This window comes from Arachis duranensis, chromosome 9 (genome assembly GCF_000817695.3).
Source record: "Arachis duranensis cultivar V14167 chromosome 9, aradu.V14167.gnm2.J7QH, whole genome shotgun sequence".
Taxonomy (NCBI): Eukaryota; Viridiplantae; Streptophyta; class Magnoliopsida; order Fabales; family Fabaceae; genus Arachis; species Arachis duranensis.
The window spans coordinates 7,546,540-7,563,556 of record NC_029780.3 but is presented as its reverse complement, the minus strand read 5'-3'; the positions used below and the strand labels follow the sequence as shown (position 1 = coordinate 7,563,556).

General features: G+C 33.6%; 1 protein-coding gene and 1 pseudogene across 1 annotated transcript; one reads left to right on the top strand and one right to left on the bottom strand.

The window, feature by feature from the left end:
- Window positions 1-5,948: 5,948 nt before the first annotated feature.
- Window positions 5,949-7,106, bottom strand: LOC110275614 (plant intracellular Ras-group-related LRR protein 6-like; annotated as a pseudogene).
- LOC107464447 (pentatricopeptide repeat-containing protein At1g02150) lies at window positions 7,059-10,099 on the top strand. Its single transcript, XM_016083363.3, has 2 exons — window positions 7,059-7,509; window positions 8,761-10,099. The coding sequence occupies exons 1-2, from the start codon at window positions 7,129-7,131 to the stop codon at window positions 9,997-9,999; spliced, it is 1,620 nt and encodes a 539-aa protein (XP_015938849.1). The 5' UTR covers window positions 7,059-7,128; the 3' UTR covers window positions 10,000-10,099.
- Window positions 10,100-17,017: the final 6,918 nt, after the last annotated feature.

Sequence of the window (17,017 nt, the reverse complement as noted above, 5' to 3'; positions counted from 1 at the left end):
AGAAAAAATATTTTATTTTAATGATTAATTAGGTAAAATTAAGGCTGAGACCCTTCGTTCTCTTTTATCTTCAGAAAGATGCTCTGTATTGAAATCTAACATCCTAACCAATAACTAAGAACATGGGCTCCAGGAAAAATTGAACTCTTTATCCCTAAATTATGGCAGCGCTATTGGTGGCAGATCTTCGTTATTGAGGAACAAGAAGAAGAAGAAGAAGATGTTTGACTACAACAATGGCAAGTGTTTGCACGGAATTGAAGCTGTGGTATTTAAGTCTGGAACAGAGTGGAATCCAGACAGATTGTTTCTGCGATGTCCTCTGTGGGAGTTAGGTTTCGAAATTGCATTTCTTCTTGTTACTGGCAAAGGCATAAAAAAAATCTCTTCTATTTTTTACTTTAAAATATTATAATTTCTAAAAGTATAAACAAATTATTATTTTTATATTCACAAACATTAAAGTCTTTGTAATTATAAATATCTAATAAACATAATTATAAACCAAGTTTTCATCCAAAACATAATTAAAATACCCCTTGCCAAAAAAATACAAAGCCCGGCGGAGAAGCCCGCCCCGCCCCGCCAAAGCCCGCCAAAACCCGTGGTTTAAGCGGTGCGGGTTAGGCAGGCTTTTGCTATTTGGCGGTCCCAGTTTTTCAGCCCAACCTGTCTTTTTTGGCGGATTACGCGGACCGACCCGGCGGGTTTAGGCCCACTTGCCACCCCTATTACTGGTGTTAGGTTTTCATCCATTTGTTTCCTTCTTCACCCCTCCTTCGATTGTTGTCTCAAATTTTTAGAGTGTTGAACATCGGTGTGAGTATTTTGTTTGGCTGGACAAAGTTGAAGGAAAAATAAGAAACATGGGGACAGATGTTGTATCTGAAGAAAGGCCATTGAAACAATCATACCAGAAGATGAATGAGTTTACAGAGTGTGCCACCAAATTGGAAGAAGATGTGCAACAGTTACAGAAGACAGTTAATATGATTAGGAGTGAAATAAAGTGTATTAAGAATATGGTTATATGCATTTGTTTGGGGTTGGGTTTTTGGACATTATGGATTTTGGTGATATATGCTCAGAAGTGAGGATCATGTGTAATCATTTTCAAAGTTGCATTGAATAAATGGAAGAAATAAAAGCTCTGTATTATTGTGAATTATATATTCTAAGTGGTGTAACATCAACCATTAACAACAGAAAGAAATGTAAGCCTGTGTAAATTAGGGACAAAACAAACAATTATCAAATTTATGAGTACTGACTGTGACTCATAACTAGCAATTATAAAGATATAATAATATCCAATAACTTCTTTTCAACTAGAAGTCTCTGCTTCATTGTAATAACAAAATAGTCAGAGTAGTGACTATAATCACTGAATTTTCAAACAAGGCAGAGATACCTAATTAAGAGGTAAAGTCACAATGTATATAACATATCACATACTACTAGATTACAAAAAAGTAAAAAAGTTTATGATGATAAATAAAACAACCTTGTCCACAAAATTGTTCAAATAGTCTAATAACCAAAAAACAAAACATGCACAGCAGTCTTCATCATGGGTCCTATGTCTCTGTTGTAGACCCTTGCATGGCCCCACCTTCACTTGGGCCACCTTGGTCAGTTGGTGCAGCTGGGCCATTGGTTCTCCCGGAAACTCCTCTTGGGACCAGTTTTGATGGTCTTGGCCAGGATTTGGTTGTTGTCTCAGACTTAGAGTTGGCATAAACTATTGAAACCTCTCCCTCATTGCTGGACTTGCAACATTCATGGTTTCAGTTGAGACCATAGGGTTAGATTTGGGTCTTGGAGTTGTAGCAATATCATTAGGGTTCTGTTGTTCGGGTGCATTAGTTGGAGGGTTTTCTTGGAGTGGTGGTGGCTGTGTAGGGTTTTTCAATTGCAGCAGCAGCTTCCTCTGCTTCTATAGCTGCTACCTCATCAGCCATATTAGCCTGCTTTTTTTGACAACTCCTACTGTTGTGGTCACTCTACAACATATAAACATTGTTGGTGTAAATATAATATTATGAATGAGTTTTAGAAACAATACATAAAACATGATATTCATACCTCACCACAGTAATTGCAAATTATTGTTCCATATCTTCTTTTAAGCTTATATGGGTTGGAATTTGGTCTTGTCTCATTTTTCTCCTTTCTTCTCTTTTTTCTTGGTCTGTTAATAAGTGTCTTGTAATGAGGGAACAGTGGAGGATATCCATGCCTCAGCTTCAGCAGTTTTAAACTCCCTTTGGTCCCTCAACTTCTCCTCCAGCTGTTTAATAACCCACTTTCTATCAGCTAATTTGTTGGTGTGGCTTCTTGTACAAACATATTGGTTGACAAACGTCTTTACTTGAAAACTCTTTGGTTCATTAGACCTTCAACAGTAGATAGTCCAAGGACAGTTGGCTTCACAACAAATTGCCTTACACCTTATAGGTTCCAATCGGCTAAACATGATACTCCTTCCAATTTGTATATTGAACTTCCTAACTGCTCTTTTGAATTGGTCCATAGTTTCGAATTCCATCCCCAGCTCAAAATGTATGGAGCCAAAAGCAGCATTCGGGTTCCCTTGAGGCCAAACAGTGCGCTCTACCTTATAGTCACTATCACAGCCTGATGAATAAGGGATGTGCAGCTCCTCAGACTCATATTGATGGTAATCTGGGTCAGAGTCATCATCATCACTCTCTGAAGACTCACTGGTTGTACGAGGGACAAATATTTTTGGAGTTTCACCTATGCCTCCTTGCACAAAGGTCTGTCCACTAGGAGCTGGCCTCTTGTAAGAATTTCTTCTGTTCTTTTGTTTTCCTCTTGATTCCTAGGTAAGTACCTCATTTTGTACAAGGTTGGATTGTGATTGAGTTCCAGCTTCAGAATGTGTTGGTGGTCCAATTTGTGTGGTTTGGGTTTGGGCCACAGGTGGTGTGTATTGGGCTTGGGCACATGGGGTGTGTGGTAGGCTTGGGCCACAGGTGTTGGATTAAGTTGTTTGGGTTGGACTTGGACTTGGACTGTAGGTGAGATTGTTTTGGACTTGGACTGTGGATGAGATTGTTTTGGTGGTTCAGATTGTGTGATTTTTTGTTGTCTTTCCCTTGGGTTGGTTCTCTTAGTTGAAGGTAATGATCTCTGGGATGACTTCTGGCCTACTGTTGTTGTTAGTTTTCTTGGCCTCAGAATTCTGGCCGATCTTAGAGCCCTTTGTGCCCTCTTCTTCGTCCTCCCACTAGGTGAAATTATAGTATTTGCATTTACATTGGATGGTGCTGTTTCAGAGGTAGGGACCTCTTCTGCATCTACGTCAACCACCTCAACCTCAGTTGGAATGTCTACAGTATGCTCCCAATACATATGTACCACCCTATCATCATTTCTAATTGCATCCTCATACATGTTCACCACATCCCTATCAAGCCTAAGTAGCTTAAGAGCAACACCACCTCCAGCATCAGGCTTTTCCCAGTAAAAATCCTTCCAATGAATATATCCCAAATCCTTGAATAACCCCTCCATGAAAAACAGGTTCAGCGTATCCACATTGACTCTCGGTATTAAGGGCACTTGACCACCACTGTATACTGTAACCCCTTTTGAGTTTCTCTCCAACCTCCCCCTATGGTGATACACAAGCGTGATGTGACTTGATATCTATGAAGAAAATAAAACCCTCATAATCACTACTAAATCCAGAAAACTCTCATTTTTTTCGGACAATCACAAACTAGTAACTAAACAAAGATCTAATAGCATGTTCGATCATAATAGATACAGTGGGAAGTTCAAAAGATATTACCTTTAGATCGTCACTGACTCCAGTGTGTGATCGTCGCTGTGGTGGTGTGGGTTGCCTTCTTCGAGTAAACTAGCAAAGTATTTCTCCAACGATCAAGTGAGTCACGACTTCAGAGCAATGCCATTAGCTCTGTGCTAGGGCTCTCTAATTCTCTCAACGTGCAAACTATCTTACATTAAACAACAAGAGACCTTGAAGGTTCATAATTCAATAAAGAGAACGAAGGGTTTCAACCTTAATTTTACCTAATTAATCATTAAAATAAAATATTTTTTCTGAGTTGGCACTAAATGGACAGCTCACTCAAACTAAAGGTGCCAGCAAGGAGTAAAGAGAGCCACATGTCCACTCAAACTAACGTCGCCACACACTGATGGTCGAAAAGGTGAATGTGTCCGACGGAGTGTATAATTACTGTGCACGCGTGACTCATTAAATGATTGAAGTGTATTTGTGTCCAGCGTGTGAACTTTCAGGTGTAATTTTATTCCTTCTTCCTTGATTTTATATTAAAGAAAATCAAGTAAGTCATATCACCATCTCGTTATCCATCTCTTCCCTCTAGGAATGTCAATGGGGCGGGATGGGGGCGGGGGAAGCCTTCCTGCTCCCTGTCCCCGCCCTCAGAATTAATTCCCGTCCCCGCCCCGTTCCCCGCCATGGAAAATAATTATCCCCATCCCCGTTCCCCGCATTTTTCACGTTTTTCGCGGGGCCCCATTCCCCATCTCCCTATGTTTAACATTCATATGGAAATTATAATAAAAAATATAAAAAAAAAACAAAAGACGAACTACAAAATATTATTACAAACACACAAACATATCTTATCCAATATTATATGTCCAGAAATATAACATAGCAAATCATAGTCCATAAAATAAAATCTTGAACAATAGTGTTAGGGTTTTTCAATGAGTGAAGTTACTAAAAAAACTCCTATATTAGAAATAAAGTAAGGGTTATTAAGTAAGTTAAAAAATTCAGAGAATTATCGGGGATGGGGCGGGGATCCCCGCTCGGGTCCCCGCGCCTGTCTCGGGGGAATTTCGCTCCCCATCCCCATTCCCACGGAAAAAATTTTCCACCATTGGGCCCCATTCGGAGCGGTCCCTGCGGAGATCTCCGCCTCTTGGAAATTTTTGACACCCCAGTTCCCTCCTCTCCCAATACCAACAAAGAACAAATTATGTTTTAAATTTATTTTTAAATATAAAATTATGAAATAAATATTAATTTTATTATTAGTTAAATGATGATGTATCGCATTAATAAATTAATTTATGATACGTGAAACTACCTATATTTGCATACTATGTGACATGATATGTAATATAACATATCATCATTTTTCCAATGTAAAAAAATTAACTTTAATCATATTAATTTGAGATATATAACTTTTGAAAAATCAAATCGATACTAACTTTATTTTTCAAAAAGATATTTTTAACATTAACTCATTTTTTAATATTTATAGGGATTTTTTTATCATGTGTTCTCGACGTGTCACACGCCAAAGCAAGGAACATTTTGGGAGTGAATTTGTTGGGCGTGTGAAATGCCAAATAATTGGCATGTGAAACGCCATGCATGCAATCTTGTTGGCCTTCTAGAATCATGGTCTGGCGTGTCACGCCCCTGTGTTGGCGTGTTGCACGCCAGGTTCTTTGCTTTAGATTGCATGGGCGTGTTGCATGCCACCTGTCCGGCGTGTGAAACCCCTCCTATAGGATATTTTTTTGGTTGTTTTCTTTTGCTTGTGTTCCACTTCTCTTTTGTTGTCTTTTTTTTTTTTACATTTAACAAGAAATCAAAGGACCAAAAGTACTAATAAAATATTATATAAAAGCACATGATAATCAAGCAAAAAGTCATCAATTTCATCTAAGAAATATCCAAGAAAAGTACTTAAAATGTTCACGCATCACATTCTTTCAATCCCATCAGAAATCAAGAGTGAGTACCCAATCCAATTCCTGTCCATTTTAAATTAGGACAAGTCGACCCCTGTCAAAAAAATACACCCACGTCGGCCCTGTCCGTCCCAAAAGTGAGCCATCGCAGCCCCTCCATGGTGTCCCTTGATCAAACTTGACGGAAAAATTCCACTACTCCTGGTTTCTCCTCAATTGAACGTTCCATACTTCACCAGCTTCCCAACCCATGACTTCTTCTTCGTTGATGGGCTCTCATGAGACAATGACGATGACGAAGAGTTCATCTTCTGGCAGAGGCATCCCTTTATGGCATACAATCCCTGCTCCACTACTTCCGGTGGCGGTGACATGAGCGAATTACCATCGACATAGCTTCTAGAGCTTGTTGAGGGAGGCTGATGAGGTTTTCGAGGTTGTCGGGGAGGGAGTGGAGGCAGTTGAGACGGGCGTCGAGGACCTTGAGAGAGGTGAGGTGTGAGGTGGAGTGTGAAAGGAAGAGGAGTTTGTTGGAGTTCACTGATAGCTTCTTCAGTTTTCTCAGTTCCAAACTAATGCTTTCTGAAAGCTGCATCAGTTTGTTGAAGTTGGCGTTCATCTGTTTCTCCAATGATCTGCAATTGTCAATGGTTTTGGAAGGATATTTGATGAGGTTTCCAACAATATTCAAGACCTTAAGCTTACAAAGACAGCCAATGGAGTTCGGTATGCTTTTAAGCTAGTTCGAGTGTACGTCCAATACCACCAACTTCACCACATTAGTGTCACATAATATTTTTTTGTCAAGTTTGGTGTATTTTTTTTTACAGGAGTCGTCTTGTCGTAATTTAGAATAACTAGAGATCGAGTTAAGTGTTCACTTCAAAAATCAAACCGTTTTGGATCCAATTTTAATTCCAGTTTTAGAAGAATCGAATTCCAATGAGATTACAAAACTGTATGTCTTATTATAAAAAGACCATAAAGTTAATAATTAAAATTAAAGAATTGATATATTTAACTAAATTATTATTTATTAATGAGTAATAGTTCAAATGGCATAATTTCTCTATACTCAAGACTTTCCTATTTTTATAAAAAAAAAAAACAAATTATTATTTATTAAATTTTTTAACGTTTTACTTCGCAAATATGATATAATTTTTAATATAATTATTTAATATATTTAACTAAATAATTATTTAATTATTTTTAACTATCTATCTTATGTGAAAAACAAAAACAATTTAAGTTTGCAAATTTTGACCGTTTAAGAATTGCATGGGTTTAATGGATTTGTTATGAGCAGCGTCATCCCCTTATTGCTATCTTGAAAGCCTCAAAATCTGAAACAAAAGAAAAGAATCCATTTGTGTTTGTGCATTATCGAAAATGCTCCTTCAACACTTTGTGTCTCTCAAAAACCCTAACACTCCTCACATTCTCTCCTCTTCCCTCTCTTATTCTTCGGCAACACTTCCCTCCGTCTTCAACCCTTCTTCTTCCACCTTCCTTCACGCGCAACTCACGTGTCCTCGCACCCTCTCTGTCACGTGCACTGCCTCCGACGCCCAAACCGTGGGTTACAGGCGAAAACCCGCTGAAGCGTGGAAAGCTATATGCAAGAGGATATCGTTGATTGAGAAGCCGGAAGTGGATTCTTCTACTGTGTTGAATCAGTGGGAGAGTAAAGGAAAATGGATCAAGAAATTGGATGTTTGTAGAGTCATCAAAGACTTGAGAAAATTCAACAAGCATAGAAGGGCACTTGAGGTATAATGCAATGTTCAAATCCTGTCTTCTTTTTTCGCTTTATGTTGAATTAATGTCTGTTGATATACCTTTCTACTTGGATATTTTAAGTTAAGGGTTTTGAAGTGAAGTGTTAATATGCTAAGTTTAACAATTGATTGATAGTATAGTTTGTTTTGTTTAACTTTATTGAGTAGCTTGATTTATTGGGAATCTGATAATATAGATGGTATATTTTGGTAGGAATAATTCTGACCCTTGAGGTTGAATCATATACATGAATGAGTTCTCTGGTGATTATTCTTTTGAGATTTTACATGAATATGATTCTATAGATCGGTGTCTACACAGGCATTTTCAGTAGATGTGTATCCACTATCCAGCTTTAATTTGCATCTGAATCGAGATATTCATGATTGTCGAGTTAAATATGTAGCATTGCCATTGATTTTGTTGCAAACATTTGCATTGTGTTGTCTTAGGACTTTTATTTCAAGGGGTTTTGGCATTTGATTTTATGAAGAAACTGAAATATCTGAAATATATATTGTCAATGTAGCTAAGTGTTCTAAGCTTAGATAGATATACAACATAGGACTTTGAAGTGTGCAGTTTGGTGATGAATTGCAGTGGAATAAGACGTTATATTGTAGTTATTGTAATAGGTAATGGTAATTGGTGAATTAGTAGTATCGTATATGTATACCTATAAACGCTATCCATCTGTATAGTTCATTCTTTTGTGAGATTAATAAAATTTCTGAGGTTATAGGATTAACTCAAACCAGGCCTTACCAGGAGGGCCTTATACATTAACCATCTTTGAACTATGGATCACTCTTAAAATAGGAGAAAGAAAAGAAAGAACATTTCTTCTTCTCATTTGGCAATGCAAGAAAGTTATAGCATATTGCAAAAATTCCTACAGAACCATATGTGGTTGCAGTCTGTATCAAAGGTTTCTCAAGCAGAAGAGTAAGTGTGAGTGTAGACTTATGACTTGTGAGACTATGCATGATTGATTCCATTTAAGCTCTAAACTCTTAGAAGTGTGCTTTTTTTAGTATTTATATAATACACATAATTATATAGGATGAATAGATATACAACCACATAATTTATTATGTAATTCATACATTACCATTTTGTAATCTTGTGCTAACCGTGATTCCAGAATTGTTGTTTGTGATCGATTATGTAATCTTCATTACCTTGTAATGTGTTAACATCTACCATGAACAGTGTTGAGAAAGTAATTTCCAAATTTTGCAGGTATATGATTGGATGGACAGAAGACCAGAGAGATATAGAATAACTCCGAGTGACATTGCAATTCAGTTAGATCTAATTGCCAAAGTTCATGGAGCTCCTAGTGCAGAAGCAGTTTTTCTGAGGCTGCCTGATAAGGCAAAAAACAAGAGGACATATGGAGCCCTTTTGAATATATATGTGCAGTTTCAGTTGAAGGAAAAGGCAGAATCTTTATTCGACACAATGAAGAGTAAAGGTCATGCAATTGAATCATTAACATTTAATGTAATGATGACTCTGTACATGAACTTCAAGGATTATGATCAGGTTGATATGTTGGTTTCAGAAATGATTAAGAACAACATCAAGCTGGATGCCTATTCATATAATATCTGGCTATCTTCTTGTGGATCTCAAGGATTAACAGAAAAGATGGAACAAGTGTTTGATCAGATGACAAAGGATCCTAACGTAGTTCCTAACTGTTCCACATTCACGACAATGGCTACAACTTACATTAAGATGAATCTGTTCGAAAAAGCAGAAGAGTGCATAAGAAACGCTGAGAGCAAAATCGAAGGTCGGGACAGAATACCTTATCATTATATCCTAAGTTTATATGGAAGTATTGGAAAGAAAGATGAAGTTTATCGCGTGTGGAATAACTATAAATTAAGTTTTCCCAGTATACCAAACTTGGGATACCATTCCGTTATTTCTTCCCTGGTTAGAATGGATGATATTGAGGGTGCAGAAAATCTCTATGAGCAATGGGTTTCAGCAAAAGCATTTTATGATCCTAGAATAGGAAACCTTCTCATAGGTTGGTATGTTAAGAATGGCAATACAGATAAAGCTATTAGGTTCTTTGACAGGATGAAAGAAGATGGTGGAGTTCCAAATCCAAGTACTTGGGAGCTTCTATCTATGTTGCATATTGCAGATAAAAGGGTAACTGAATCTCTGTCTTGCTTGAAAGAAGCTTTTGTGGCTAAAGGTTCAAAAAGTTGGAGACCAAATGCTACAAACTTGGACGCGTTCTTTAAGCTTTGTGAGGAACAAGGAGACATGGCATGCGCCAATGATTTGATCGAGTTGTTGAAGAAATCAGAATTTGTTAAAGATGAAGTTTATGCATCAATGATTGGCTTATCTGATGGTACCATTGGCAAAGGTGAATGTTCAAGTAAGATTGATGCAGTAGATAAAACTATGGATGATAACTCGCAAATGTTGAACCAAATGGAAAGTAGTTTTTGATTAATTTTTTTTCCGGTTTCTTTTTTAGATGTGGATACTGTCGTAGTTTTTGTGTTTAGGTTTTTTATTTAAATAAATAAAATTTAAATATTTGGAGATATACGCAAATTTAAAAATGGTTACAAAATTACGCAATAATTTCTTAATGGGTTACCACTTAGCACGGAGTATAGCAACTCCATTGTTATAGGGAAGTAAAATCTCCATTATCTGCTACAACATATCGCCATAATTATTCTGCTATAACTTCAAAGAGGATTGAAGGTTACGGAATGATCATAATAACCTATCTTTATTTTGAGTGATTCACTTGGTTTTGGCTTTTAAGAATGGGAGAATAAACAAGCATTAAGCTGTGCTGTAACATGATTTCTTATGGAGAATAAGTGTATCAGCCAAAAGGGATAAGCTCTTGACACAGCTCCTTTTCTAAATTACCTTTCAGCGCAGTAATCTTAACTCTGAACATATTTATATTTATTAGGTGCACTTTGTTTCTTTCCCCATAATCACTAAGTACTTACTATTATTTACAAATTATTTTTGATGCTTCTGGTGTTAGACCGTTTTTATCTAAACCTCAGTTTTTCCAACACTTTTCCCTTACCATTCTGTTGCTTCTAAAACTAAAATTCATAAAAAAACACTATAACTTATGTTTGGATGTCTATTTATGACTTTGCTTATCTACCGAAAAAACAAAATTAGCGACGAAGTTAAAACTTTTACGCGGAATTGTTATTTAAACAACTAAAAATAATCCTACAATCAACTGTTACAATAAATATGGAAAAGGGTCCAAATATAAAAGATTACAATGAGGGTAATTTGGACTTAACCTACTTTTCTTATTGTAGAAGTTAGTTGGAGAGTTATCTTTAGTTGTTTACTAACAATGCTTCAAAAAATGTTTTCTTTTTCCTTCTCTCGTTTTGATGCATTGTTAGTGTAAAGTAATTTTATACGTGCATTCAATTACATAATATTACATCAGTAAAAATAATTACATTTCATATTAATTACGTGAATGATTATCTAAAAGAATAAATGTGACGGTGCATCAAAATTAAACCCATGACTACTCCTTTTGTTTGTGAGGTTGTATATGTTCTTGTCATTGTAAGATTTGTGATGAAATTACACATTTTATACATAGTTACATAGCATACACTTATATAATTGACGGATAAGTATACTTTATGTAAACCAAGTTGAATCCATTCAATAATTTTTCAGCATAAGGAAATAATTCCAGCTACATCATGTTACATAGAAAAATGAAAATCGTTGAAGGAAATTGGAACATATGTATAGCATTTATGATTACATTGGCCACCTAATATACTCGGTAGTTCATATTACTTACGTTTTAATGAACTACTGGAATTAACCAAATGGTAAAGTTCATGTTTCATTCCATTGGGAAGCTTCCAATTAAAATGGTAAAGCAATTGAGAAAGTGGCAACTCCATTTGGTGTAGCAAAGGCAATACCCACACAAATTCTCCTTCCGGCACCAAATGGAATCAATTCAAAGTTTGTACCTTTGAAATCAATTGAACAACTGTCGAGTCTCTCAGGCTCAAAACTCTATGGCCTCTACATGACTAGTCCAATATTAAATAATAGTATGAACAATTTACCATAATAAATAAATTGACTTCCAAATTTACTAGAATATACATTTTATAAAATGGATATCGAAATGCATTTTTTCTATAAATTATATAAACCGCGACAGGGATCCTGCAGTTCATGAATGCACGTAATCCGCTACAGGAGTGTCGCGGTTTACATTCGAAGCAAAGCATCACTTAATCCGTGGTAGGTGTGTCGCGGTTTATGTGTGATTTGCAAACGTGCATAAACCGCTACAGGGGTTCTAGCGGTTTATGCTTTAGTGTGGATTTAGTTCATTTTTCATGGAGTATGAATTATTGGATGAAACTTTGGTTTGCCTTTTTTATGTATGGCGCAACATAGGTTGGGATCTTGAGATGTTGTGTTTATTTATTTATTTTTGTTCTCATTTTTTTTTCAAACTATGCCTTCTCTTATTATGGGCTCATTTCGTTTAAGTTCTCTGCCATTTTGATTAAGGGAATTTCAATGATGATCCTGATTTTTTTTTCAAGTTTAAGAATAATTTATTTTTATATAATATCAAATATGAAATAAATTACAATATTAAAATAATCAATTACATTTATATATATAAACCATTAAAAAATAAGACTAGTAAGTTAATTTATTATTCATCATAATTTTTTTTTGTTTGGTGACTAAAATAAACTAAACAAAAAAAAGCAAAACAAAGGATCTGCTTAAATAGAGGGACAATCCTTTTTAAGACTACTCTTAAACTCCTCCCAAGGTAAAGGGAGCTCTACATGAAAAAGTTATAACTTTATCGCCATCTTTGCTATAGTATCTGCCACCGTGTTTGCATCTCTCATAATCAAACGAAAGTCAACACGTCAATTCCAATGCATGGTATCTCTTATTTTGAGCACCAATTGATCAATAAACCCAAAACCATTTTGGTGATTAGTAACAAGATTAAATACTTCCACATAATCTGTCTCACAAATAACATCTCGTTGACTCACATTCCAAACTAAGAGATATCCTCTCCAAATAGCAAACAATTCTCCTTAAAGAATACTATTACTCTCAATCACTCCCAAACACCCCATTTGCCAACTCTCATTACAATCTCTAATAATACAAGCAAAACCAACACTATCACAATTAATCACTTTTTCCGGAGGCCAAATTTCATGAGGATTAAAGATGTCATTATTTCTTACTCGCCATACCCACTAAAGTCCCGAAAAGAACTTGAACGGATACTCTCTGCTATGATACAAGAACTAGTTCTTCAAATCCAAAGGATGACAAGAAATATCCAACCTACGCCATACAAGCTGAGCTTTTGGACAATCCCGAATACAATATAAAACTGATTCCTGGTTAGAAAGACATTTTGGGCACCTATCCGATGATGACATCCCTCTTCTAAAGCGAAAACTTGCAGTAGGAAGAGCCTCCTTAAGACACAACCAAGCCAAAAACTTGTGCTTTTCCGGAACAAGCTAATGCCAAAGCCAAAACCAATTCTCTCGCTCCTCCCAACCAAAAAGTTTCTTACACAACCACAAGTAACCATTGCGTGAGTCATAGACTTTGGCAACAGACCCAAACTAATACCAACCCACTTTCGGACCTGCTTGCACATATGGATTGTAAGAGAGAATATTACCTTTCAGATTTTGAGATAAATGAGAATAAAGAGTATCTAAATGCCACCTACCAACCGACCAAATATCCTGTATCCGGAGATTCGAATTAGAAATGTGAACATAATCCATCTTGTTAGATAACCGTCGCAATACCATCCCCAAATAAAGACCCTACTAATGCAAAGGTCTTAGACTTTTCTACACCAATGACCTTATCTCTAAAAGAGACCTTAGATGGCTTTTCTAAACTCTCTCGAAAAGAACCCTCTTTAACACCGGATACACACCCTCCCACGCTCTCCTGCTTATCTCTTCCAATGGCATGTCCATCTTCCTCACCATGTCATCCTTCTCACCGTGTTTCACATTCAATCGCTCGTCCCCACTTTCTCCTTCTCTCATTCTCTCTGAGTACGGAGTACGTACTCTTTCTCTATTAGGGTTTCTAATCAAAAGGATCATCATAACTTTTTTAATTTAGGTAGTATGTACTCAGTACTAAATAAAAAATTTAACAAATATATTTATTCAATCCTATATTTTAGAACTAAATTGACTATAAATTCAACAAATATATTTCATATTTGATATTATATAAAAATAAATTGTTAATTTAATAAAAATTTAAATAACTAGTGATTTTCATTCACCTTGTATCCTCAAGCCCTAGAGAGTGTAGAAGTGAAGTCCACACTGCTTTAAAATAAATTACAATCTTAAAATAATTAATTGTATTTATATAGATTAATTATTAAAAAATAAGATTAGTAAGTTAATCTATTATTTACTATAACTCTTTTAATTCAAATAGTACGTACTCAAATAGTACTCAGATAATACATATTCAGTATTAAATAAAAAAATTTAACAAATTAAAAATATTTTTATTATAGACCAGCTAAATATATTTTTATTATTTTCAACATTTAAAAATATAGTATCTTTAAAAAAATTAGATGTAAAAAATTAAAAATAAAAAACGAAATCTAAATCTGTTCTTAACAACCTCCTTCTCTCTTTCCACGATGAGATGTGGGTGAAACACGGGAATGGATCCTCTCAATTATTAAAAAATATTGAGAGTGTAAAGTGTGATATTTAATCCTTCATTACTTTTTCTCTCATATTTATTCTTGGTCCCACTTATAAAATCAATAATAAGATATCACACTTTACTCTATCAATTGAAAAAAAATTCACCATTGTCTCTGTGATTTAATATATTTTGGTATCCATTTTATAAAAGGGTAAGTTACCTGAATAAAATAAAAGAGAGAAAACTTTACTGAATTACAACAATTATAATATCCTTACGGTGCATGTCCTGTCTCATTATTATGTAAACCGTATTAAGTAACCACAATTTATAATTTAAACATAAACCGTTGTAGGCAAGCATGATTTACTTGTGAATAAGATTGATCATAAACGGTGGTAGGTCACCATAGTTTACTAAGGCAGAAATATAAACATAAAATCCTCTGTGTGTGAGTGTGTATGTGATTCAAGCTGTTAAAGAGATTATTACTACAATGGTAAGTGAAGAAGAGAATTTTCTTGTCTTAGTGCATTGCTCTGAAAAAATTAAAAAAATTAAAAAATATGGTGTGAAGTTCACTGATATTTTATTGTACCTTTGTTTATGATTTAAATTTTATAAAATGACGTATTGTATTAAATTACGATTATGATGATGGAATTCTCTATTTTACTGGATTTTTTTTTCTTCTAAATTGTGTATTATCCTTATATTTCTTGGGACAATTTACCTAAATAAATAAATTGGGTGAAAGCTTTACTCAAATACACAAAACAGAAATCTCTTACGTATATGTGCATTTTCACACTTCTATGTCAATCGTGGGAAGCTACCACGGTTTCTGATTTTAACATAAACCGTGGCAACCTGATTTAAAAATTAATAATTAATTAATTACTTTAATTTTATAAAGATCAAACAACCTAAAATATTTTTTTTAAAGTATGTTTATTTTTTATATTTTTAATATTAACATATCAATAATAATATTTTAAATAAAAAGATAGAAAAAATATTTATTTTCTGCAAAAACATTCTTTTTAACAAATTGAAATCCTTCAAGTACAAAAAAAAATTAATATTATAAAAATTTTATAACAAAATAAAGTTAAGATAACAATTTAAATATAAAATACTAAAACAAATAAATTCAAAAATATAGAATGAAATCTTGAAACAAATCCAAATAAATAAACTTACGACGAAGTTAATATTAAAATGGGTAAAGTACTAAATTAGTCCCCTACGTTTGCGCGTAATCCTGTTTTGATCCTTAAAATTTAAAGTGTCCTATTTGAATTCAAAAAAGTTTCATTTAGCTTCAATGTAGTCCCACCATGAGGTCAAAGTTAAATAATTAATGAAATATCCTACATTACAGCAGTACAAGAACAAAGTCCATAATTTGGAGAGGCACAAAATTAATCATGGATGCATCAATACTTTTATTTATCATTTTTTTATAATTTAAATGAATGTTTTCCATAGAACTAAGGAGAATGATAAATAAATGTATTGATACATCAATAATTGATTTTGTGCCTCTGGAGCCCGTATTTATTCTCCAAATTATCGACCTTATTCTTGTACTGCTGTCATGTAGGACATTTAGTTAATTATTTAATTTTGACCTCACGGTGGAACTAAATTGAAGCTAAATAAAATTTTTTTGGATTCAAATAAGACATTTTAAACTTTAAGGACTAAAACAGGATTATGCCCAAACATAAGGAACCAATTTAGTAATTCACTATATTAAAATTCATAGATTTTATTTTACTCATCTATTATGTGTAAGTGTTTATATTTAAAAAATAATAATTGATTATCCATCATCGATTTCTCTTAGCAAATTCATGAATTGAGTCACAAGAGCCCTCTTAACTGAGATATGTAATTTTTAAAAATTTTTAAAAAAAATTTATTTATGAGAAAATAACTTAAAATTAAAAAGTAACAACTTAAACAAATAATAATAATAATTTATGATTTAAAAAAGTAATCTGTAAATAACTTAAAATTTAAAAAATAACCACCTAAACAAAATAACTTAAAATTAAAAAAATAACAATCTAAGCAAACCAACTTAAGTAAATAACTTAAATTTAAAAAGTAACAATCTCTTTTAAATTTAATTTTTTATTATTTTGTTTTAAAAGAACGTTTTGTTTCCGTTTTCAAATTTAAACTCTTATTATTTTGTTTTCGAACTTGTTTCTTACTACTACTTGCTTCTTATTATTTTGTTATTATTTTTAAATTGTTAATTTTATTATTAAACAACCGTCCTAATTTTAAAATAATTTATAAATAATTTTGTTTAAATTAGTTCAATAATATTAAGATTTAAATACTTAACAACCTTGCTAATAAATTCGAAAACTAAATCCTTATTGATATCTAACAACCTAACTGAATAATTTATATATTAATTTTTTTAAATTAATTCAATAATATTAAGATTTAAATATCTAACTATCTTGTTAATAAACTCAAAAACTAAATTCTTTTTATTATCTAACAATCTAACCAAATAATCTATTAATTTATAAATAAAATTACAAAAATTTTTAATAAAGACATTTAAGCAAATAATCTCAAAACTCAATATATGAGTGCCACGTCAGTAAAAAATCTCCCCATTTGTATTCGATCTGGAGGAAAGATTGTTTCAAATTTAAAAAGTAATAACTTAAACAAATAATAAATTATAATTTATAGATAACATTTTAAAAAT

Coding starts and splice junctions, on each gene's coding strand:
- LOC107464447 (XM_016083363.3), top strand. CDS start 7,129: ATGCTCCTTCAACACTTTGTGTCTCTCAAAAACCCTAACACTCCTCAC. Junction 7,510..8,760: donor AGCATAGAAGGGCACTTGAG/GTATAATGCAAT, acceptor CAAATTTTGCAG/GTATATGATTGGATGGACAG.